This window comes from Quercus robur, chromosome 7 (genome assembly GCF_932294415.1).
Source record: "Quercus robur chromosome 7, dhQueRobu3.1, whole genome shotgun sequence".
In the NCBI taxonomy this organism is placed as follows: Eukaryota; Viridiplantae; Streptophyta; class Magnoliopsida; order Fagales; family Fagaceae; genus Quercus; species Quercus robur.
Genome location: NC_065540.1, coordinates 49,088,570 through 49,114,992, shown reverse-complemented (window position 1 = coordinate 49,114,992; position 26,423 = coordinate 49,088,570). Strand labels below are relative to the sequence as shown.

General features: G+C 34.1%; 1 protein-coding gene and 2 pseudogenes across 1 annotated transcript; 1 reads left to right on the top strand and 2 right to left on the bottom strand.

The window, feature by feature from the left end:
- The window catches only part of LOC126691540 (probable galacturonosyltransferase 4), a 94,296-nt pseudogene that overhangs the window by 63,592 nt on the left and 4,281 nt on the right, over positions 1-26,423 (bottom strand).
- LOC126691541 (short integuments 2, mitochondrial-like) lies at positions 667-25,527 on the bottom strand (annotated as a pseudogene).
- On the top strand, positions 13,078-16,301 carry LOC126693760 (disease resistance protein RGA2-like). The gene has a single exon (XM_050389885.1). The coding sequence runs from the start codon at positions 13,097-13,099 to the stop codon at positions 15,356-15,358; it is 2,262 nt and encodes a 753-aa protein (XP_050245842.1). The 5' UTR covers positions 13,078-13,096; the 3' UTR covers positions 15,359-16,301.

The following is a 26,423-nucleotide window of genomic DNA, read 5'->3' as shown; positions in this document are numbered from 1 at the left end:
TTTAAGGACACTAAGACCAAAACAATTATTGCATTTGTTAGCAACTAATTTATGCTTAAAATTTAACGACAATAGCACCTCAATATGAATGATTTCACCAAGCATTTCAAAACAGTCTTATTGAATAATGCCTTTAATTTTTTTTCCCAATGATATCTCATATTGATCAACTTTGATCTACATTATACAAGCAAAGGGACCAATGGATTTTGATCTCCTCTCTTGAATTTTAATCATTTTCTATATTAGATTCAGTTTTAAATTTTTCTCACATCAATTACTTGCTACTCGCTAAAATAATTTGTGACCATGTTGAAATAAAACCCTACTGCTACTGTTATATTCTTATAACAACAAAGGATGAAAAAAACCGATTGTAATTAAAAATAGATAAAATAGTAAATTCCATCTTCACCCTTTTAAACCCATCCAAACAGACTGTGTAATGGAATTTTTAGAGCTGGACACCTTTCTTTCTTTTTTTTTTTCTTTTTTTTCTTTTTTTTTTTTTAAATACCTGGTATAAAAAACGCTTATCAATCTAAGCAGTGATTTGTAATTAATGTTATTGTGTCCTAACAACTAATTTTGGACACAGATTGCTACCATCCCATCAAAAAAAAAAAAATTGCAATCATCCAGTGCGTCCAAAATGGAGCATCAGTATTGGAAAGCAAAATTTTCATTAAGAATGTGACAAGAACTCACCAACACATGCAAGCATCTGTTAGCTTTGTAATTCAACTTGAGTAAATTTGAGACATCAGCACAAGAAAGTAGGAGGGAAAAAAAAGAAGGGTAAAGAAAAGACCAGCATATACAATTGCAATGTTACACCAAAAAAGGAAAGTGACTAACAACTCAAGACAGAGCATTTGCATCAGGGACATCATCAAGGATGAATGGACCAAGTTTACCTACCCTAAATAAAGTAAGAAGCTTTTTTGACACCATCAAATGAGCTTTTAAGGCCTTATGAGGTATCTTAAATGCCTTCTGCAGTGCTTCAAATTGCTGCTCTATAGGACCCTCCAACTCACTCTCATCTTCTACATTACTAGTGAATTCTATCAAAGTTAAATACAAAGCACATTGGACTTCTGTGACAAGATCCTGAAAGGAAAATTGTAAAGAACTATAAATTCAAGAATGACATAAAATAAAACAAAACATTCACAGGTCACATAGAGACCAGCTGATATAAGCCACAGCAATAAGAACTACAAATGACATAAAAAGTAATGTGCAAAAGAGCTAGAGTGTGTGTATATATATACATACATATATATATATATATATATATATATAGAAAAGCATTTTGGAAAAGCTTGGCAGCTTTTGATTCCATGTAGAGACAAATGTTTGTTCTCCTATCACTTACCACTAATCCCATTTATTCTTTTTTAAATCTTCTCATTAAAATCAAAATATCCACCTCAAACACGATCTTACTCAATGATACTGCAAAACAGGTGAATTTGCCCTTCCCCAATTTATGTATTGTCCATAGGGTTCCTTGTAAGTTTTCCCTTATTTACTTCTAAATCAAATACCATTTTTTTGCTTACCTTGATGTCATCTCAATCACCCTAGAACAAGCTTTTGTTGTTTGCTCATTTATACCTACCATAAATTATTGTCATTCACTCTTTCAACAGTTCTTCATTTTTTTTTAAGTATTAACAACAGAACATTACGGCCGTAGAAAACAAAAAAGCTTCTCATCCTTTTTAAAAAGACATCAACTGAAGCTAAATAAATTTAAAATTTAAAAAAAAGAAAAAAAAAAAGAAAAGAAAAAGAAAGATCATTTTCCTCTGAACTTACTGATCATCTGTTTCAAATCAAGCATGTTAGAATTTTGTCGTTAAATGATTAAAAAAGTGTTAGAATTCTATCTTTTATCCAAAAAAAAAAAAAAAAAAAAGGTAGCATTGCTTTAAAAACTGGGAAAATAGATGTGAAAATGGGGTTATCCATTGATTTAATTGGGTCGGGTGGGAATTTAAAAAGAAAAAGTGAATAAAACAAAAACTAAATTGCAAATTTATATCCTAAAATTTGGATTAATTTTGATTTTTTCTCCTAAATTTTCAAAATTTTAATATGATCCACAAATGTTATGTATCTTTATGATTTGCTCCCATACAATGCACCATGCCTGTTAAGTGCCAAATTGGCAACCCAACCACATCCTCTATATTTGTATTTATTTTGATTTTGCACTCAACAGTTTTAATTAATCAAGTGCTTAATGGATAGCCAAGCACAACACATTAGCGGAAGTAAGCAAATCCAAACAATACCTAGCATTAAGGGAGTATAACATAATAATTATATTTATATTGTGTCATCTGAACATGCACTCTATTTTGTAAAAAATCAAAACTGCGCAATAAACGAAGACACTTAAAAAATGAAAATAAATAATTATTTAATATTAGGACAGCCCACATGGACCTCTCTCTCTCTCTCTCTCTCTCTCTATATATATATATATATATATATTTATAAAAGTCCAATTTCTTCCTATGTGGGACTTATGGATTCTACCAATTAAAACCATCTTCAATTGGTCATTTTATGAGTCAATTTCTCATTCACTCATAACCTATTAACATTTTGAAGTTCTCTGATGCAACAAATTGAGAACAAAATAAGTTTACCTTCTTATCAAAAAAAAAAAAAAAAAAGTTTACCTAAACCAAACTTTATTTAATTTGTAAAGAAAAAGCCAATGTGAAAATTTGATGTGCAACAGTAAAAGTTGAAAAGAAGTTGATCAAGTTAAGAGAAAAATGGAGAATAGGATATGAGATATAGGTTAGAAGTTTGAGTTATGGGAATTAAGTTTTGAGTGATAGGAATTGAAGTTTGAGTTATGGGGATTGAGTTTTGAACATAGTGATATTTGTATTTAGTATTATAAATTTTCATTCCTAAAGAAAGTTCTTTCTACCTTAAACCAGATTTATAAATGAGATACTAAAATTAAGTTTACCAATGAGTATTGCTTTAATCTCCACTACTATGGTGTGTTCATTGATCAATTTTATGTTGTCAGAATTCCCTCGTACGTCCACATTAAAGTTGAAGAACAAAATTGCATTCCCACTAAAAATACTGAGGACAAGTTTGAGGGGATAAAAATTTATGACCAATAATCTAATGGAATTATCATGAAGTTGCATTAAGATAATTAGGTTTATTTACCAAGCGAGTGTCATCGCTCGGCCCCACACCTATAAAAAATATAAGGTTAGTATTTAGAGATTTTAACTTGAATTCAACCCTTTTTAAGTGTCACTCAAAATCCAAATACTATAAAACATTAACAGGAACATCATTACTTTTCTTGAAAGCTAATTTATGCTTCAAATTTAAGGACACTAAGACCAGAACAATTATCGCCTTTGTTAAAAGCTAGTTTATTCTTAAAAATTAAGAACACTTAAGCACCTCAATATGAATGATTCCAGCAATTATTCCCACATAGTCTTGTTGAATAATTCCTTCATTTATTTTCAATGATATCACATATTGATTAGCTACACTGTACATTATACAAGCAGAGAGACCAATAGATTGGTCATGAGTTCAGGATTTTGATCTCCTCACTTGAATTTTAATTATTATGTAAATTGGATTTAGATTTTAATTTTTTGCCCCTCATATCAACTACTTGCTACTCTGTAGTGCTTTAAACCGTTGCTCTATAAGACCCTTCAAGTCACTCTCATCTTCCACATTACCAATGAATTCTGAAAAAGTTAAATACAAAGCACATTGGACTTCTATGACAAGATCCTGAATGGTAAAAAATAAAGAACTAGAAATTCAAAAATGACAAAATGAAACAAGATATTCATAGGTCACGTGGAGACCCAGTCTAAGTTACAATAATAAAAAGAACTACAAATGACATAAAATGTAAGGTGCAAGCATAAACTGATTAGCAGTCAAGTAAATTTTATTCTTGATAAGTATTTTTTAGGGGTTTGAATTAAAAGTCTGAATTTGGCAAGGATAAGGTGTAAAACCCATGTTTTACACCATTCAATAAGAGATTGTCACATCAGCTTTTTACTTAAAACTCAATTCATCCTACCGCACATAATAGTATCTCAATAAACTCACAGTTAAGTTGGATTTTCAAATGGATATTATAATTGATTAAGTGCGATTGTGCTTATTCTTTAATATGTAATATGATGATGTGGCATGTTGGGATTGGAGGGGTAAAACTTAGGTTTTACACTACATCCTTATTGTTTGGCATCAACTTTAGGTTTTAGCTTTTAGTTTTTATGTACAACTTTTTAAAACCTCACATTTTTCCGCATTTTCTCACTTTTTCAAATTTTTTCAAGATACAAATATACTTTAGTACACTTTTAGCAAAAAGTTTTCAGTAAAAAGCTAAATAAGTTGTTTTCAAATGGATACTTAGAGTCCGTTTGGAAATAACTTATTTAGCTGAAATTGAAAACTTTTTGTTGAAAGTACTGTAGATAAAGGTAAAAGTTAGCTAAAATAGTACAATGAGATCTATAAATAGTACCAAAAAGTGCAGCGAGACCCATGAATAGTAACAAAAATAAGCTGAATAGTAAAATAAGCTAACTTTAAATTCACTTTCCAAACGCAACCTTAGTGTCTGTTTGGGAAAAACTTATAATTAGCTGAAACTGAAATTTTTTTGCTAAAAGTACTGTAAATAAAACTAAAAGGTAGCTAAAATAGTATAGTGAGACCCACGAATAGTATTAAAAAATGCAATAGGGCCCATGAATAATAGAAAAAATAAGCTGCATAGTAAAAAAAATTGGCTTTTTAAGCCAATGCCAAACAAACACTTAATCTCTTGAATTAAAAGATAAACCGGATTTTGCATACTTCATATTAATTTCATGCATGGAGGAGTCATCATCGATCAATCCTCATTCCAAATTTTTATTTACCTACCTTCTGCTAATATTATAGAAAAAGGGTCATCTACATGGATCCTATAGGATACAAAATACTCTCACAAACGTTTATCAGTTCTCCGATCTTTTACTGCTCTTAAACTCCTTTCATACAAATACAGTTGAGGGCTTGGCCCCTTTGGGGTAGTAAATATTGATCACAAATTGTAGGAATGGCAACGGATCGGGTTCAGGCTGGGTTTTTCCATACACGGACCCGACCTGCGAGCCAAGACCCTCGGCCCGGACCCGGCCCGTTTACTAAACTGATTTTTTTCCCGGGGCCTGGACCCACCCCTGCCGGGCCCCACGGGCTCCACAGGCCCCGTTGGGCCATGGTACTTCAGGGCTCATTCTGTGGCCCAATAAAAAAAAAATGTTTGCCTGATTTTGATTTTCTCAACAACCAAACAGGAGGGGAAAAAGAACACTCAAGAAAACCCATTATTTTCTCAGCAACCAACAGATTTGAACAATCGGAAACCAACAAAACCCATTATTTTCTCAGCAACCAACAGATCGGAAACCTTTTTTTTTTCATTACAATATTTTCCCACATCAAAAGTAAAAACAAGAATTAACATACAAACCCTAGGTCTGAACAATAAGACCCTACAAAATTAAATCAAACAAGCCGATCCTATTCAACCAAAATAGCACTAAAACTAGAAATTACAAATTTGATTCTTTGAACAAAAAGAACGATTTTCATTGCAAAAGCTTGAGTTCACAATGAGGTGAAGGAGATGAGAGAGTTGCGGCCTTGTGAGGTGGAGGAGGGCCTGGCGAGGTGAGGGAGGAGCAGCGACTTCTGCAGGCTGGGGCAAGGTGAAGGAGGCAAGGAGGAAAGACCAGCGAGGTGGAGGAATGGAGCGGCACTGGCGAGGTGAGGTATGCAAGGAGCAGCGGTGCCGGCGAAGTGAGCAGCAACAGTCTTACTCAAGTGAGAGTGAGAGTGAGGGTGAAGGAGAGAATGGGAGGCGGCTTGGGAGAGAATGAGAGGGTGAGAGAATACGTCTGAGGGATTTAGGGTTGGAAAAGTGAGTATTTATACTTAGGGATTTTTTTTTTAAATATTATATATACAGGTCGGGTTCGGGTCGGGTATGCCTAATACCCGAACCCGCTTCGGGTTTTTTTTTTTTTTTTTTTTTATAATGAAAACCCAGACCCGACCCATTAGGGTCGGGTCGGACCGGGTACCCACGGGTCGGGTACATTTTGCCATCCCTAACAAATTGTTTGGTTCAGCTCACAACTCTAAAGATTTAGTGAGTGGAAACTGATAATGGGAGGTGGAAGGGTTTAAAACTTTAAAGCGGGCTTCTTTTATGGCTTTAATTGGTAGATAAAATAAAAAATAAAGGACCTGGGACAATGAAGCATAGTTTTAGTAATAAAAACGGCCAAAAAAATAAGTGAAAATGGGCTATCCATAAATTCAATTGGGTTGGAGTGGAGAATCTAAAAAAAATAAAAAGAAAAGACTAAATTGTAAATGATATCCCTAAAATTTAGGGTAATTTTGATTTTATCCTCTAAAATTTTGATATGTTTTCTACTAGTAGGTATCATTTCGATTTGCTCCCTTCCAATACACCATGTCTAATTGTTTGTTAGTGCTAGATGGCAACCCAACGACACCCTCTATATTTGTATTTGTCATGATTTTACACCCTTTATAGTTGGTATTGTTTTTAGTTTGCACCCTTTATGTTGAAACTGTTTTGATTAATCTAGTGCTTAATGGGCAGGCAAGCACAACACATTGATGGATTGAGCAAATCTAAACAATACCTAGTGTTTAGGGAGTAGATCAAAATTTTGAAATTTTGAGGGACAAAATATTGCCCCAAACTTTAGAAGTATAATTTGCAATATAGTATTAAAAAATCCAATCCAACTTCTTCACCTCAAGAAATATCCACTTGTGATAGTTATAAAAATGAACTTAATTCAACTAGTATAGATGAAGTTGAGTTATGTCAGGAGTTTCATTGGAGTGCCTCGGGGGTTATGGTTTGTGTGGAGGAAATCATTGAGATTCCAAAGGTTCCAAAACAACAGTAGAGGTTTGGCAAGTGGGTTGTTTGTAGAAAGTTTAGATTTCAAAGGTTTTGTGTGTCCTAACTATTTATAACAGTTCTATTATTTTAAATTTTATAGGATTGTTTGTGTCAGGAGTGTTATTTACTTTAAAGACTTTTTAAAAAAAAAAAAAAAATTTCAATTTTCCAATTCATTACCAAATCTTGTGTTGCCCTTTATTGCTTAAAACATCGATTTAATAAGGATGTATTGGCTCCATGAGAAGCCATGGAATCTAGCCTACTTATAATCACCTCTTCACCCTTATTACAGCTTTTGAGAGTTCCATAAGAAGCCGTTGAGGCTTCTCATGTAGAAGTACAAACTACAACCTCTTTAAACAGCCTCGCTATTCCATTATCCCACCTAAACTCAAATGACTTTTTCGTATCACACTATCACTTTCATTATCCCAGGCACGTTGCTTTGAAAAATGAGGGGTCATTCAGACAAGGGTGGTGTGAAACACTAACGCAATTCATCGCTTTACCTGAATACAAATGATACATTCTCAGCCCTTTAAGAAGGTCCCATAACCCACTACCAAAAAATGAGAGCCCCACTGCAAAGATGCTTCCATTATTTTCCACTATGCCCCCACCATTGATACAAAAAAAAAGAAGAGCATAATATCAAGTGAGCTTTTGACAATTCTTCACCTTTACTTGTGTTGAAAATAAGAAAGAAGCACATCAGTGCAAAACGGCATCACTTCAGTTGCAACTAAATGAAGCTCAAAATACGACAGCGTTTTGTGTGAATACGACAGCGTTTTGCTACTCCTTCCACAATGACTTGATTCACCTTATGCAAACGATGTCGTCTCAGCAGAATCTTTACCTGCTTTAGTTAATAATGGACACGTGTTGACAGTTTACTGGTTATTAGTTGTAACGGTTTTATTTCCCGCTTTTTAAGGAAAGTAGTTAAGAGTTAGTTTCTTCCTTCTTCTTGATTCAGCTGGTATATATAGCGTAGGAGTTGTATCTTGTGATTTAACACTTTCATTTTCTCTGTTTTTCATTCAATAAGAGCAGAAGTTCTATTTAGAGAGCGTGCTTAGATATTTTCCCAAATACTCAGATTTTTTACAACTTGGAAATTGGCAAGACATGAAGGGGCCTGCTTGCATTTTTTAGGGCATTGTCATCAATGATCAATCCCTCTTTTGACAAAAGCTAAAAAGGAAAAAGCAAGAAATATGGAATTGGAATGTGACTTAGATTGCAATTTGAACCGAGAGAACAACTAAATTTACAGGGGTTGATAAGGATATATAAAATTATGAATCAAGGCGTGGGTTTAAGGAGCATGGAATTAATGAATATTTTTTATGGGACCGTGGAAAAGTGTACCCATTACAAACCCACCCCCACTAAACCATCTTTGTCGGTCATGGCAGAACCCAACCCATTGTAGATCCACAAGAATCACAAGATGAAGCCCCACACCACCTAATTCAACCCATGGCAGACCCACAGGGAAAAGTGTACCTACCACAGACCCACTCCAATAATAACGTAGATTGAGTCAGTTATTTGTGTTAAAAATTTTGCTAACCCAAACCTAACCCAACTCATTTTTGTTTTTCATTTTTTAAAAAACAATTTAACCTATTAACCCTAGAAAAAACTAATTTGAGATGTGAAAGATAGGTTGGATTGAGTTAAATTGGTAAAAAATACATACCTCTATGGTATGGTGTTATTTTCTATTTAAAGATTCCTTTGTAACAAGAATGCAACATTGATAAGTAATAGTCATTACATCATATTAGTAGTATAAGTAAAAAATATGTAATATATGTTATAATAACTAATACTAGTTTAGGGGCTTTAGGGGCTTTTTCTCAACCAAAAAAAGAAAAAAAAAAAAGAAAAAAAAAAAAGAAGAAGAAGCTAATACTAGTTACCTAATTTTTTTTGCTTATTGATCACATCTGTTCATTTCAGCCCATGATTCGGTCACTGCAAATTAATTGTCATACTCAGAAAGGGTTTAAAGCTAGCATAATTTTAAAAACTGGGTAAAAGAAGTGATAATGGGGGCTGTCCATGGACTTAATTAGGTGGGGTTGGAATTTAATAAACAAAACCAAGACTAAATTGCAAATTATATCTCTCAAATTTGGATGAATTTTGATTTTATCTCCTAAAGTTTCAAATTTTTTATATGATTTTATCTATCTTAATGCTATGTATCGCCTTATTGTCTGTTAAGTGCCAGATTGGCAATCCAATAAAACTTTATATATTTGTATTTATTTTGATTTTGCACCCTATATGTTTGAAAGTATTTTGATTAATTTAGTGCTTAATGGATAAGTAGGCACAGCAAATTGGTGGAAGTGAACAAATCCATATGATACTTAGCATTAAGGTAGTATATCAAATTTTTAAATTTTAAGGAACAAGATCAAAATTACCACAAACTTTAAGTGAGTGGAAACTGATAGTGGGAGGTGGAAGGGTTTAAAGCTTTAAAGTGAGCTTCTTTTATGGTTTTAATCGGTAGATAAAATAAAAAAATAAAAGGATCCGGGACAGTGAAGCATAGTACTTTAGTATTAAAAACTGCCAAAAAATAAGTGAAAATTGGCTATCCATAAATTCAATTAGGTCGGAGTGGAGGACTTAAAAAAATATAAAGAAAAGACTAAATTGTAAATGATATCCCTAAAATTTAGGGTAATTTTGATTCTATCCTCTAAAATTTTGATATGTTTCCCTACCAGTAGGTATCATTTCAATTTGCTCCCTTCTAATACACCATGTCTAATTGTTTGTTAAGTGCTAGATTAGCAACCCAACGACACCCTCTATATTTATATTTGTCTTGATTTTACACCCTTTATATTTGGTATTGTTCTTAGTTTGCACTCTTTATTTTGAAATCGTTTTGATTAATCTAGTGCTTAATGGGCAGGCAGGCACAACACGTTGATGGAATTGAGCAAATCTAAACAATACCTAGTGTTTAGGGAATAGATCAAAATTTTGAAATTTTGAGGGACAAAATATTACCCCAAACTTTAGAGATATAATTTGCAATTTAGTCTTAAAAAATAAAATAAAAAATCCAATCCAATTTCTTCACCTCGAGAAATATCCACCTGTGATAATTCTAAAAATGAACATAATTGAACCAGTATAGATGAAGTTGAGTTATGTTAGGAGTTTTATTGGAGTGCGTCAAGGGTTATGGTTTGTGTGGAGGAAATCACTAAGAAGGATTCCAAAGGTTTCAAAACTATAATAGTGGTTTGGCAAGTGAGTTGTTTGTAGAGGTTGCATAGAAAGTTTAGATTTCAAAGGTTTTGTGAGTTCTAACTATTTGTATCAGACTATCAATTCTATTATATTGAATTTTATAGGATTGTTTGTGTCCTCGGAGTGGTATTTACATTTTTCATCACTTTTCCACTTCATTACCAAAATTTATGTTGCACTTAATTGCTTAAAACATCGATTTCATAAGGATGTATAGGCTCCATGAGAAGCCATAAAATCTAGCCTAGTTATAATCACCTCCCAACCTTTTTACAGCTTTGAGTGTTCCACAGGAAGCCGTTGAGGCTTCTCATGTAGAAGTACAGACTACAAACTACGACCTCTTTAAACAGCCTTGCTGTTCCATTATCCACCTAAATTCGGATGACTTTTTCGTATCACACTATCACTTTCTTTATCCCAGGCACGTTTCTTTGAAAAATGGGGGGCCATTCAGACAAGGGTGGTGTGAAACACTAATGCAATTCCTCGCTTTACATGAATACAAATGAAACATGCTCAGCCCTTTAAGAAGGTCCCACAACCCACTACCAAAAAATGAGAGATCCGCTACAAAGGTGCTTCCATCATTTTCCACTACGCCCCCACCATTGATTCAAAAAACAAGAGCATATTAGGTGAGCTTTTGACAATTCTTCACCTTTACTTGGAAATTGGCAAGGCATGAAGGGGCCTGCTTGCATTTTTTAGGGCATTGTCATCAATGATCAATCCCTCTTTTGACAAAAAGCTAAAAGAAAAGGAAAAAGCTAGAAATATGGAATTGGAATGTGACTTTGATTGCAATTTGAGCCGAGGGAACAACTAAATTTTTTTTTTTGAGAAGCTGGGAACAACTAAATTTGCGGAGATTGATAAGGATATATAAAATTATAAATTAAGGTGTAGGTTAAGGAGCATGGAATGAGTTTTTTATAGGATTGTGGAAAAGTGTACCCACCACAGACCCACCCCCACTAAAAACATAGATTGACTCAATTATTTGGGTTAAAAATTTTGCTAACCCAAACCTAACCCAACACATTTTTGTTTTTCATTTTTAGAAAACAATTTAACCTATTAACCCTAAAAAAAGAAAAACTAATTTGAGATGTCAAAGCTAGGTTGGATTGAGTTAAATTTGTCTAATTGGTGGGTTGAATTTGAATACATACCTCTATGATGTCATTTTCGGTTTTAAGATTCCTTTGTACCAAGAATGCAACATTGATAACTAATAGTCATTACACCATATTAGTAGTATAAGTAAAAAATATGTAATATATGTTATAATAACTAATAGTAGTTACCTAATATTTTTTTTCTAGTAAAAATAAGTAAATTTTTGTTTCTTACTTTTTAGAGCATATACAATATTTGACCTCAAAAAAGAAAAAAGAAAAGAAAAAGAGCATATACAATAATATTTATGAAAAAGAATTAAAGAAAAGCAACAGTCTTTCTTAATATACAAAATTTTACCTAAAATCTCTAAAAAATAATTCAAAATTATATGAAGGAATATAAAGTTTTTTTTTTCTTTGAGAATCATAAATATTTTTTCAAATTGTGATAGTGTTTGACATCTCCACACACACACATATATATATATATATATATATATATAATCTGAACAATCCATAGTGAAATATGAAGATTTTATATATTCACATAACTTTAAATCACCCATATATATTTATTTTAATAGCTTTGGAAAAATTTATACTATAAATATTTGGACTGTGAAGATGGACCCTACCAAAATGAAAAGAGAGAGAATTACTCATAACATGCAAACTATATTCGGTGACTTAGAAATATCTAAGTTGGTGAACAGAGTGTGGTGAATCTACGACCAAACATCTGATTTGTTAATTAGAAGCTATATCAATGGTAATAATACTTGTAGATTATGCCTGTAATTTACATGAAAAAACCTTCTTTTTTTATCTTTTTTTTGCTGAATACATGAAAAAACTTAATAAAAAGAGTTAATACTTAATATACATACAACTGATTTTCCTTTTATCTTTACTATAATACCAATATATAGATATAGTGTCCGCACATGCGGGTACAGAGCTCCGTCCCCACACGGCCACACCCTCCGGCCTCCACGCATAAATGACTTTTAACAGTCTAAAATACTTTTAAGGTCTCTCACCAAATCCAATAAAGTCTCTTTGCTTTGTTGTTTTTATGTTTTACACTTTACCATTCTCGCTACCGAGCAGTGAGCACTCATTCATCTTCACATTTGATTGTCTTTGCTCTTCACCACCCCCAAAGTCAAACCCTAGATCTGAAGCTGTCCGCCTATAATAAAGCCTCTCATCCTGTAAATCTGACTTTCCACTTCCAGCCCAGCAAGAGAGCACTCACATTTGATTTACTTCCTTTCCAGTTTCCGTTGCACCAGATCAAGAACATGGCTGAAATTGGCTACGGCATCGCAGTGAAGGTCCTGGAGCTGCTCGGATCGGTTATTTACGAAGAGCTCAGTTCAGCATGGGGCGTCCGAAGTGATCTGACAAAGCTTGAGCGCACTGTCAAAGCCATCGAAGCCGTACTCTTGGATGCTGAGGAGAAGCAAGCCAGTGACCGTAGGCTGAGTATTTGGCTAGGGGAGCTCAAAGACGTCCTTCAAGATGCTGAGAATGTGCTGGATGAATTTCAATACCGAATTCTGCAGAAGGAAGTTATGAAGAGACACTGGAGCACTAGGTGAGTAACTTATTTTCAAGTTCTAATCCACTTGCAGTCTATTTTAAAATGGCACATAAAATCAAAGATATTAGGAAGAGGGTAGATGAAATTGTAGCTGAGAAAGATAAATTCAATCTTGCTCAAGGACTTGAAGATAGGAAGTTAAATATGCAGGAAATGAGGGAAATGACCCACTCCTTTGTTGATCCTCGGAATGTCATCGGTAGGGATGATGCCAAAAAAGATATAATACATCTTTTGATGGACCAAAATGAAAATTCCAGCAGAAATGTGGATGTAATTCCTATCGTTGGGATTGGAGGTTTGGGGAAGACTGCAATTGCCAAGTTGGTGTATAGTGATGAACAGGTAGTCGGTCATTTTCAATTGAGAATGTGGGTGTGTGTGTCTGATGATTTCAATGTTACAAGGTTGAAAAAAGAAATTCTTAAATCTGCAATTCATAAGATTGATGAGAATTTTGGTATGGATGGGTTGCAAAATAGCTTTAGAGAACTTTTGAGTGATAAGAAATTTATAGATAATTTGGGTGTGGATGAGTTGCAATTTAGATTAAGAGAACTTTTAAAAGATAACAAATTTCTACTTGTCTTGGATGACGTTTGGAATGAGGATCGTAATAAATGGATGGAATTGGAAGATTTGTTACTTGGTAGTTGCAATGAAAGTAAAATCATAGTGACAACACGAAATAACTCAGTTGCTACTATTATGGGTACAGCTCCTACATACCATTTAGATGGCCTCTCCCAAGAAGATTGTTTGTCTTTGTTTGTGAAATTGGCATTTAAGGAAGGAGAAGAAAAACAGTATCCAAACCTCTTAGAAATTGGAAATGACATTGTTAAAAAATGTAAAGGGGTTCCATTGGCAGTGAGGACTTTAGCCAGCCTACTTTATCCAAAAGTTGATGAACTGGAGTGGAGATCTGTGAGAGATAATGAGATATGGCATTTAAAACAGAATGAGGGTGACATCTTACCTGCATTGAGGATTAGTTACAATCACTTGCCATTTCATTTGAAGCAATGCTTTGCCTATTGCTCTCTTTTCCCAAAGGATTATGAATTCAAAACTTCTCTTTTGGTTCAATTTTGGATGGCACATGGACTTCTTCAATCACCTGACAATGAAAAACAACAGTTGGAAGATATTGGTGACTTGAATATCAAGGAGTTAATGTCAAGATCTCTGTTTCAAGATGTTTATGTAAACTATACGTACGATTATAGCTTTAAAATTCACGATCTTGTCCATGATCTTGCACTCTCAATTGCCAAAGGTGAGTGTTCAGTAGTGGCCAAGAAGTCCTCCGTTGCTGCAGAAGTTTGTCATTTGTCAATTTCGGAGAATGGCCAAGAAGTTACAACACAATTAGAGAAGTTGAGCAAAGTTCAGACTATTATTTTCCTAACAGAGCAACCCATGACCTTACTTGAAACATGCATCTCAAGATTTAAGCACTTGCGGGTGCTTACTTTGGTCAACTCATCCTTTGAGGTGTTGCCAAGTTCTATCGGAAGTTTAAAACATTTGAGATATCTCAGCCTATCACATAATGACATAATTAAGCAACTTCCAGATTCCATTTGCAAGCTGCACAGTTTGCAAACTTTACTGCTTGTTCGTTGCAACAATCTTGAACGGTTGCCCAAAGGTATAAGGGACATAATAAGCCTCAGGTTTTTGATAGTTACAACAAAGCATACCTGCTTGTCGGAGAAGGCAGTGGGTTGCTTGGATTCTCTTCGATTTTTGTTTATAGATCGATGTGAGAATCTAAAATGTCTGTTTGACGGGATGGAGGGGCGCCTCACCAATCTTCGAACATTGCTTGTTAATGAATGTCCAAGTTTGACCACTTTGTCACTCAGTATCAGACACCTAACTGCCCTAGAAACCTTGACAATTATGTATTGTAAAGAGCTTAGTTTGATGGAGGTGGAAGGAGAAGACAATCAAGATCTCAAGTTGAGCCTCCGGAAATTGCTGATTTCAGGTTTACCTAAGTTGGAGGTTTTGCCCCAATGGCTCCAAGGATCTGCAAACACTTTACAGCATCTCATGATTGGAGAATGTGAAAATTTGAAGGCTTTGCCGGAGTGGCTGTCACGACTGAAATCACTTCACAGACTTACGATTTTCAAATGCCCTAATTTGTCATCTCTCCCAGAGGGGATGGAAGCTCTCACTGCACTAAAAGAATTAGAGATCAAAGGTTGTCCTGATTTGAGTAGAAAATGCAGAGAAGAAGATTTGCACAAGATTGCTCATGTACCTGAGATTGAACTCGATGACGATATTTGAAGCTCATTGTCATCATTAGAAGAAGAGGTAAGGGTAGATCTGTCTTCTTGTTCTTCTTGTGTGCTAGTAAAAGTATTGTTCTATTCTTAACGTGGTTTATTCTTTTCCATCTATCTTTTTGTTCTTTGTACTATTTAATTATTTATTATGGTTTTTTTTATTTTAGTTTTTTTTTTTATGTATTTTTTTTTATGGGGAATATATTTTAGTTCTTATGCTTATCAATGGGTACTGATCCAGTTGACTAATCTTGAATGCTGGTTATGTTTAATTTCGTTAAATAAATAACAAAAACCCTTTTAGTACAAATAGTTTTACAGTAAATTAAAACAAGAAATATTTTTTGGATGAAAATTGAAAATAAAATTCCAAAACTCAAGTGGCTTTTTAAATCTTTATTTTTCCCACAACCTTTCCTCACAAATATATAAAAACAAATGAAAAAAGAGAAAAATAGAAGAAGAAACATTGATCTATTTAATTTATGAAGGAATTAAATCTTGTTTATGGAACATTGTGTTTCAAAGTTTGGCCAGCAAGGCATTGGCACCCATAATCTTTAATGAATATATTAAATTTATATTTATTTATTTTTCTATTATATTATCTTTTTTCATAGTATTATTCTCACGGTAAGTTTCTTATATACTATATAATTACAAATTACATTTCAAGAGTTCGACATAGGTCACATCCAATAGAATCTGAACATTGCTCAATTCAAAGTCATAAATTCCTTCCATAATTCGTAAGCATTCCGTCATTGCTATTTGGATTAGAAGATGTAAATAAATAAATACTTTTTTTATTTAATTTGCTTTCAAGTGATGTAATTAAATAAATATAGCACTAAATGATGTAAATAAATAAACATATATGTCATTGTAATTCCAAGTAAGAGATATAAATAAATAAAGAAGTGATGTGTATACTCCCTTGAGTACATTCTTATGTGTAAAGTTACGAGATCCCTGGATTGGAATGTGCAAGCATATATTCTTATATTCATGTTTTATGATTATTTTTCCTAATCAATAAGCACCGTGTATACTAACATGCTTAATTAATTAGAAAATATTGACTGTAATTTGCATTGAAAGGAGTGGCATTAGTATTTGGAATTATAAATTTTCATTTCCATCAAAAGCTCTTTCTAACTTAAACCAAAATTATAAATAATATATTAAGAATATGTTTAAAGAAAAATGACACACCAATGATTATAGGCCACTGGTTATCATGTTTGGGAATAATGAGTGTTATTTTTCAAATCCTTCTTATGCCAAAGGAGTCAGAAAACTCCGATTTCTCAACAAGAATTGTTTTAATCTCCACTTCTATCATGTTAATTATTGAATTTTATATTGTTAGAATTCACTCCAATATTGTCTATATGAAAATTGAAGAACATAAATGCAATCCCACAAAAATTATTGGAAAATAGTTTAAGGGGATAACATGAAACGGCCAATTACATAATGGAATTCCCTAATATCCCATTAAAATTTGGGATCAAACTTCTAAGAACTAGAATTTAACTACCCAAGAGCCAATGTCCAATTAAAATAATAATAATTTGGTCAATATTAAGATCATATGGTTAATACTTAGAGGTTGTAACTTAATTACAACACTTTTTAAATAAATATGTGAAAGCAAGTAACGCAATCCCAAAAAAGAAAAATGAGTGTCACTTAAAATAAAGAGGCACAAAACTTAAAAAAGAACAACCTTTTTCCAAATTTGAGGACACTAGAACCAAAATGATCATTACATTTGTTAACAACTAAATTATGCTTAAAATTTAAGAAAAATAGCGTCTCAATATGAATGATTTCACCAATTATTTTCCAAACAGTCTTGTTGAATAATGCCTTCAATTTTTTTTCAATGATATCTCATATTGATCAACTTTGCTCTACATTATACTAGGGGTGTCCAACAAAATCGCAGACCCGACCCATCCGGCCAAACTGACCGGACCCAAACCGAAAACCGTCCGACCCGACTACCTGGTGGTCAGTGGCGGGTCCTTGCCATCCCAAACCGATTCCGGCGGGTTGGATGGCGGGTCTTCCCTTCCAAAATCCGATCCACCCGACCCGACCGTGTATATAACCCAGTTCTTATTCATTCTATACTCTCCACTCCAGTTCAGACCATCACCGGCTCACTCACCCTCAGTTTCTCTGTCCACTCACTCGCTCAGTCTCGCCTCAGAGTCTCACGCTCAATAGCCAACACCATCGCTGATCTGAATCTTTAGATCTTCGAACCTCCTCCATCGCTTCATCACACCATCACCGATCTGCATCTTTAGATCTTCGAACATCGCACCATTGCTGAGCTACGGATCTCCTTCATCGCACCATCACTGAGCTATGAATCTCCTTCATCGCACCATCACCGCCGATCTGCCAGTACCACTCTTTATTTCTTCGTTTTAGTCTCATGCAAGTTCAGATCTGCTATTATTTCTCTCCATTTCTGTCTGGGTTCTTCGGATTTATGGTTACTGATATTTGGGTATGTAGATTTGTTCTTAAGATTTGTGAAATTTGTACCCAGTTTCGTCTTTGTTTTCTGTCTTTCGGTCCAGTTGGGTCCAACCGTCGTCCACCCGAGCCCGATCCGCCTCGACCCGTTGTTTTTCGCGGTCGGCGGTGGGTCCGCCGTCCTTCAACCCGTCAGAGTCGGGTCAGTTCCGGGTTGAGTCCAAACCTGAGCCGACCTGACCCGTGGATACCCCTACATTATACATGCAAAGGGACCAATGAATTTTGATCTCCTCTCTTAAATTTTAGTCATTTTCTAAATTAGATCCAGCTTTGAATACTTGCTACTCACTAGAATAATTAGTGACCATGCTGAAATAAAACCCTATTGTTATACTCTTATTACATCAAAAGATGAAAGAAAAGATCGTAATTAAAAATAGACATTTATTTAAACATTTTCTCCCCTACTTTTCCTCTTTTGTCTTTTCCACCACATCAAACAAAGAAAACCTCTCATTTTCCTACATTTTTCATCCCCTCCCTTTTACACCCAACCAAACAAAACATTTAATGGAATTTTTAGAGCCGGCCTTTTTTTTTTTTTTTTTTTTTTATTTTTAATATTGGAATAAAAATCTCTTATTGATCTTAGTAGCAATTTGTAATCAATGTTGGAATAAAAATCGCTAAGGCCTTGTTTGGTTTTAAAAAAAATGGTCATTCATCACTTATCACTCAGTTTTCATCACTTATCACTCCTCACTATCACTCAAAAATACCCCAATTTCTGATGACTCTATTTGTGACTTGTTTGGGTGAAATATCTGAGTAAGTTTTGAAACTCCATTACTCATCTTTATGTCAACTCACTGGGTCCCACAAATATCAATTAAAAATCCCTCTACAGAACGATCATAACCCTTACCCACAAATAGGTTTTTTCTCCCAGCCGCCCCCTTCCCAAATTCTTTTCTCTTCCTCCAGAGCCGTCGCCCTCCCCAAATATTTTTATTATATTTCCTCTTCCCCGGTGCCATCCTCCCTCTACAGATCTTCGAGTTCCGCTACCGCATCATGATGCACACTCTCCTCCAGACCGATCTCTGCTTCGACGTCATTTTATCCGACTCCGTCACCGGCGCCGTTGAGAGAGCAGCAAGCTTTGCCTGAGCTCGAAGACACGGCATTTGACGCGCCGCGGAGAGAGCGTGGTCCTGGGAGACGAACTGGACGAAAGTGACTCCGCGGCTTTGGCGGGTGACGCAGTCTTTGAGGACGGTGACGCGGGCGATTTTGCCGAAGGTGGAGAAGAGAGTGTGGAGGTCGGAGTTGGTGAGGGTGTAGTCTAGGTTTGATTGGTAGAGCATTGATTTTGATGGGGCTAGCCCTTTAGACCCACCTTTGGTTTTGGCGGCTCTGTTATCGTTGGCATTGGGGTTTTGTTGGGGTTTTGAGGTTGTGGTAGATGCTGGGTTTGAAGAAGAGGAAGAAGGGTAGCGATAATAGAAGGTGTCGTCTTCATCTTCGCTGCTATCGGTTTGGTTCTTCCGATATGATAAATGGAGAGGGAGAGAGATTTACTGCACCTGGGAGATAATATCGCACCTGGGAAAGGGAGAGTAACAGGGAAGTAGCTCCAACGGTCGGATAGATGGGACAAGTCACTGGTTGAATGGGCCCCACCGAGACAGCTTATTACAAAACTGCCACTAAGTCATGGGTGATAAGCCTTGAAAACAAGGAAATTGTGTTTTCATTTTTGCTCTTCATCACTCAGTTTTTTGAGTGATTGGATGACCAAAACCGGGTGACCAAATATGAGTGATGGTATCCAAACAAAAAATTTTCTGTGGGTCCCACAAATTTTGGATGATGAGTGATGAAAACAAAATCATATCACTCAAAACTCACTCATCCAAACAACACCTAAGATTGCTATAATCCCATCAAAAAACAAAAGATTGCTATCATCTAGTGCGTCTAAAATTGAGCATCACTAGCATTGGAATGCAGATTTTTCATTAAGAATGTGACAAGAACTCACCAACACATGCAAGCATCTGTTAGCTTTGTAATACAACTTGAGTAAATTTGAGACATCAACACAAGAAAAGAAAGTAGGAGGAAAAAAAAAAAAGACTAGCATATACAATCGTGATGTAACACCAAAAAAAAAAAAAAGTGACTAACTCAAGACACAGTATTTGCATCAGAGACATCATCAAGGATGAATGGACCAAGTTTACCCGCCCTAAATGAAGTAAGAAGCTTTTTTCATACCATCAATGAGCTTCTAAGGCCTTATGAGGTATCTTAAATGCCTTCTGCAATGCTTCAAACTGCTGCTCTATATGACTCTCCAAGTCACTCTCATCTTCTACATTATCAGTGAATTCTAACAGAGTTAAATACAAAGTACATTGGACTTTTGTGACAAGATCCTAAAAGGAAAATTGTAAAGAACTATAAATTCAGGAATGACATAAAATAAAACAGGACATTCACAGGTCACATGGAGACCAGCTAATATAAGCCACAACAATAAGAACTACAAATGGCATAAAAAGTAACTTGCAAAAGAGCTAGAGTGTGTATATATATAGAAAACTATGTTTGAAAAGCTTGGCAACTTTTGATTCCATGTAGTGACAAATGTTTGTTCTCCTATCTTTTACCACTAATCCCACTTATTCTTTTTCAAATCTTCTCATTGAAATCAAAATATCCACCTCAAGCAACACAATCTTACTCAATGATACTTCTAAATTAAATACCATCTTTTTGCTTACCTTGACATCATCTCAACCACTCCAGAACAAGCTTTTGTTGTTTGCTCATTTATCCCTACTATAAATTATTGCCATTCACTCTTCAACAATTCTTCATTTTTTTAAAGAATTAACAAAATAACATTAAAGTCATAGAAAGCAAAAAAGCTTCTCATCCTTTTTTAAAAAGCCATCAACTGAAGCTAAATAAATAAATAAAGAAAGATCATTTTTTTTTTCTGAATTTACTGATCATCTATTTCAAACTAAGCATGCCATATTTATAATGATAGTTCATTTACACTGTCTAGTATTTACCAACATTTCTAGATTTACATGCTCTTGCCTGGTCATAAAAAACCCCTTCATACACTAAGCACAACAGATTAACTTCATGATGTTCTACATGAATGTCCATAACCAGCAAGTAAAACATGTTATCAAAACTAAAAGCTCTTCAATCATGACAAGAAAACTAACCGTCCCAAAACAATTTTCTTATGATGATCATTTGCCATCCATTCAGGAGAATGAAGATGATATTAATAACCATGTAATAATCCTACAACAAGACTTATCATGAAGTTCATTCGGATCTATGTTGTCCCAATAACAAAAAGTTTTAAAATACTTTGGCCATCCTACATAAATTAAGTAAACTAGTCGCTAACCCGTGCAATGCACAGGGTACTTAAATATAAAAATTACTAATATTTACTTTGCTTGAAGGTACTATGATTTTAAAATGGATAAAATGACTATTTCTTTTTTTTATGAACAACAATCTTTATTGAAATGTATCTAAGTACACACGGAATATCAAACAAAGGAGTAACTAAACTAAAAATACATTTGTATAAAGGTATCTACATGTTTGGAATCTCTAATCATACATGCCTAAAAATGTTTTTACATTGTTGGAAAAATAACAATATTTTGAATTTGCTTAATAGAGACACCTTTTTTTTGTGTGTGTGAATAAAACTATAGTGTATACTTTATTAATAATATTAAGTAACAGGTACATCACTGCCTATTAGACTCATAATACATGGAAGGGACTCCTCTAGCCAATATATTGCATCAATATAGTTCTTTGCTTCATATGCTGCTTCGAGGAAGATGATAAGAGAAACATATATTCTTGATAGAAGAGTCAAGCCCACTACTATCATTAAGGATCTGGGAAATCTGCAAATTAGTGGACCAACTGACTTTAGTTCATCTATCAAATTTTTTACTACACACTCTACTTCAACTTCTTGAAGCCACAAATTCACAAAGCACTACACTTTGTAATCTTATAGCCTGCACTTCAATATGGTCATTCCCTACTTCTAATTTTACACACATTGCTCATATACATTGGCTTGCACTATCACGAATAGCTACCCCTAATCCATACAATCTATTGTTATGCGGTCCACACAAATATTCTACAAAAAAGTACAGCAAGCTCATATGACATCAAGTGCAACCAATCAAATAATTTAGCAATTTAGACCCAACAAATGGCACTCCAAAGCCTTTCATTTGGGAGGGGGAAAAAAAAAAACATGACAATAATAAAATGCAGGACCAAACATAATTTATCAAACATGTAAAGATGATGCAAACTCAACAAACACACAGTAAAGTCAATGCTCATTACACATTACACATTACACAAACACAATCTCTAGATAAATGCTAAGATAGATGATCTATCTTTTTCTTTTTTCTTTTTTTGGCTAATAGATTTATCCTAGCCTTTTATGGCAATTTAATCCATAATAGAATATCAAATGGCATTCAAGATGATCAGTGTTAGATTGCTATAACCTATAACATTAATACTATTTAACTACCATCTCTCATAACAAAATAATACCAAGTATTTAATGAAAATAGAATATGGCAAGTTGTTTCGTGCTTTATGATGCCAATAACAGTAGGCCTTAAAATTTGATATTCTAGACCAAACTTAGTAGTTGTAAAGTATCAAGCTTTCTTTTTTGTTCTCATGGTTCTCATTTCTTAAATGCATTTGTTAGTGCAGAATTACTACTTGAATAGATTATTTTTTCTCCTCATTAGATAAATCACTCTCAACAATACCCAATTCTAAATTTTCAGCACAAACTGGTTAACTTTCTTGATCCTATATCCAGTGCAATTCACTCTTCAAATAGTGCTAACTGCTAACACCTTCAAGACTAATTTATTTTTAGAAAATCCAAAACTTAAAAGACATAAAGAAAAACCAAACATTAAAGAAAAATACTCCTTTTTAATATATATATATATATATATATATTGCACTTACTGAGATAGCTTACCAATATGTTATTCAAATAAATAAATACATAGGCATCTAAGAAGGTTATAATTGAAGGGAGAAGAAGACGAACTGAGGGTGAGAGACTCAGAGCAAGACAACATAAAGAAACTCCTACAAAGCTTTGGCAAACATCTTTGGGCTGAAGTGATCGCTAGAGAAGACATATCTAGGCTCCAAAAGCCATACCAAACATAGATAGTTTCAACTTTTAGTAGATTTTATAACTAAATGGGATAACTTGCAAAAAAAAAAAAAAAAAAAGCATCTTGTTCTACATATATATCAATGGTTTGAGATTAAATTTAACCTCCTTGGTGGGCTAACAAAAAAATTTAAATTAAATAAAGGAAACTACAGCTACAACTCCTTTTTAATATATATATATATATATATATATATTTATTCCAGTACCACTCCTTCATTGAGGAATTTTATCAGTCATGTTATACACAAACCCTTCCCCCAAAAAAATTCATGACCATTGCTAATATCAATGCAATAAGCTCTAACATGAAAGAGTTGGGAAAACCCATCAAAACCAAAAAATAAAAAACAGCCCACACTCCTTTCACACCCAACAGAAGGTGGAAACCTTTTATTACCTTAAGCAAGAAATTAAGAGTGACAGAAAGGTAATATGGAATACCGTTGCTCCAATCACCTCACAAGTCATAACTGTCCTCACTAACCGTATATTGCCACCAACAATGGCCAAGTTTCTCTCGAAGAAGCTTTCGTGTGCACCATCCCAACCATTAAATCACAATGAAAGTTGTCAATACCACCTACAAATAAATAAATAAACTCAAATTATACTACCGAAAATATTTGAGCTTTTCTCTGCGGCCAAACACAACAATAAAAAGGAAAAAAGGAAAAAGAAAACATGCCGAAAGAAAGAAAGGGGACCTTATTGGAGGCAAATTGAAATCTGAAAAACGAACAAACAATTTAACAAATTCTTAGGTGCAGATTAGAGTCTTATAATCCAAATTGACTTTTGAAACCAACGATGCTCAAACTAAAAGTAATTTGAAATAAACGAATTAGTAAAACTAAATAAAAATTAAAATGATTCACAAATATATGATCCGATTTTTTCGGAGAGAGAGGAAAAGAGTGACCTTCTTGAAGGAGTCGGTGTTTTGGGCTAAAGTTGGGCCAACAAAACATCACGTGTAAAGAAACAACACTTAATGAATCACTGAAAAACGTCCTAAACAGGTATGTATATTAAAATGAATCACTTATGTGGTTTTACAATTACAACTTAGTAATTCCAAATTTGCAATTTGAGCCCATATTCGATCAACGTTGCTAGGACAATATTCAAGTGCATATTAATATAATAATAATGTGTTAAGAGAGCAATAAATTGGATTACTTAAGCAAACAAAGTCCAGAAATAAAATTTTAAAAAGAAATAAGATGTACATATTAGAATCTGTGCTAGGACGACAACTTGCTGCAAGCTTTCATGAGAAGAGACTTTTGTTTCCTGAAAACCAAAAAAGAAAGGCATATTTGTAATGAAGAAAACACAAAACAAATTAGAAGTAGAAAGTAAAATGAAAATAAATAAATAAAAAAATTGTAGATTTTGGTTTACAGATGGTTCTAGGGCTTTTATGCTTTGAAGTTCTGTCCCCAAAACCAAACACAACAATAAAAAACAGAAAAAAAAAAAAAAAAAAAAAAAAAAAAAAAAAAAAAAAAAAGATTAAAAAAAAAAACAGAGCATGTCAAATTAACCATTTAAATTATGGGAAAAAATAGTGGGAGAAAGAAGAGATGCTCTATCAGGGTGAAGACCGCAGACAGTCCTCTCATCTTCCTTCTTTTTCTTCTACTATTACTCCTCTAAAACGAAGTGGCGTTGGTTTCAAAGTTGTGCAAGAAATAAATTACAAAGAAAGAAGAGCGTAGAGAGTAAAAAAAAAAAAGTTTTTTTCCTTTTTGTTTTTTGTGGAAAGGAATATAAAAGGTGCAAAATTTGTAACTTCCTAGGAGATAGAAAGTTGTGTCTGTAGTTTAATCAATTGATTTATATAAGAATAAAAAATAAATTCTAAATTAAAGTGGGAGAATATGTGAGGGTAAAATTAATATATAATGTTAAAACTGCTCAAGATGAATGTGTAAAGTCAATAATCTATTTATTTTTTTGTAAAAATAAATAAGAATAAAAAATAAATAAGAAAAATAATAATTATGTGGCGATGAGATGACGCAACAGGAGCTCAGCAGTAATAAATATTACGCTTCAGCTTTTAGATATACATAGATGAGAACCATTCCTATATTACCTCAACGTAAAGCATATTAGAGTCATTTGGTGGCTTCCTCCTTTTTGGCTGAAGATCTTTAAGGTTATACTCATGTTTTTCCTCAGGATCATACCGAATCCCTTCCAGTCTCCTATTGTTCAAATGCTTCCAATGAAGGGGGGGTCCCTAGAGTATTTAAAACTGTCAGCAAGTAGTGTGCAATACGCTCCTCACCTACCACTGAATCTTTCACAGACCCTTCATGTGAATTAAGAAATTGGTAAGCTTTATTTGATAGAACAAGAAATACAATGTGGCAAAAGTAATTTCATATGGACTTGAACCAATACCAGCCCAACAACCCCCCCCCCCCCCCTCTCCCTAGCACACGCAAAACCCAAAAAAACCACATATGAGCAATAGTAGAAGAAAAAATAATGATAAAAATTCAAGACGCCAAGGTTGAAAATTTTACAAGCTGCAGTTTAGGCAACCTGTGTTGGTTGGAGGTCAACAAGAGGATTAAACCAACACAACTTCAAGCATAAAACTTTTAGGCCTCAACCAACATTACTTAAGCTGATCTAGTTAGTTTGTTGCAACCAAATCAACTCTGGTTGAGTAGGGATATGGCTTCTCTTAATAGTGGCTGGAGAGAGGTGGCACTTATTTTTGTCCGTTTACAACAGTCAAGAACGGTTTAGCATATCTTAAACTAAAAGTTAGAAGAAATTATTTGCAAGAGCATGATACCTGCAAGCTTCAGTCCTGTCTCAATGTCGGGGATACTTGGAACCAATACACCTGGAGTGTCTAGGACATATATGCTAGGCTGATGTGCAATTTGCAGTAATGTAAGCAATTAAACATACAAAAATGTTCAAACAGAAGTATTCAGCAAAAGATATACAATAGAAGGAGAAAGGTAGCAGTAGATAGAAGAAAACATTAAGATTTAAGCCAAATGCTTAATGATTTGGCCTGACGTTCAAAACATGTCTTTAAATAAGGCGTATGCAACTGATTCAGTTATTACAAACTTTTGATAATTAAACCAGAGACCTAAGCCTAATAGTTTATTCCACTATAAATATAAACCTACTAAAACATACCAGCTTAAAAAGAAAATCAAAAGTAAAACAATAAAAAAATAAAATAGTAAGCAAGCTAGCAAATCAAAGGATGGGTTTTTGTGTGAGGGGGGGGGGGGGG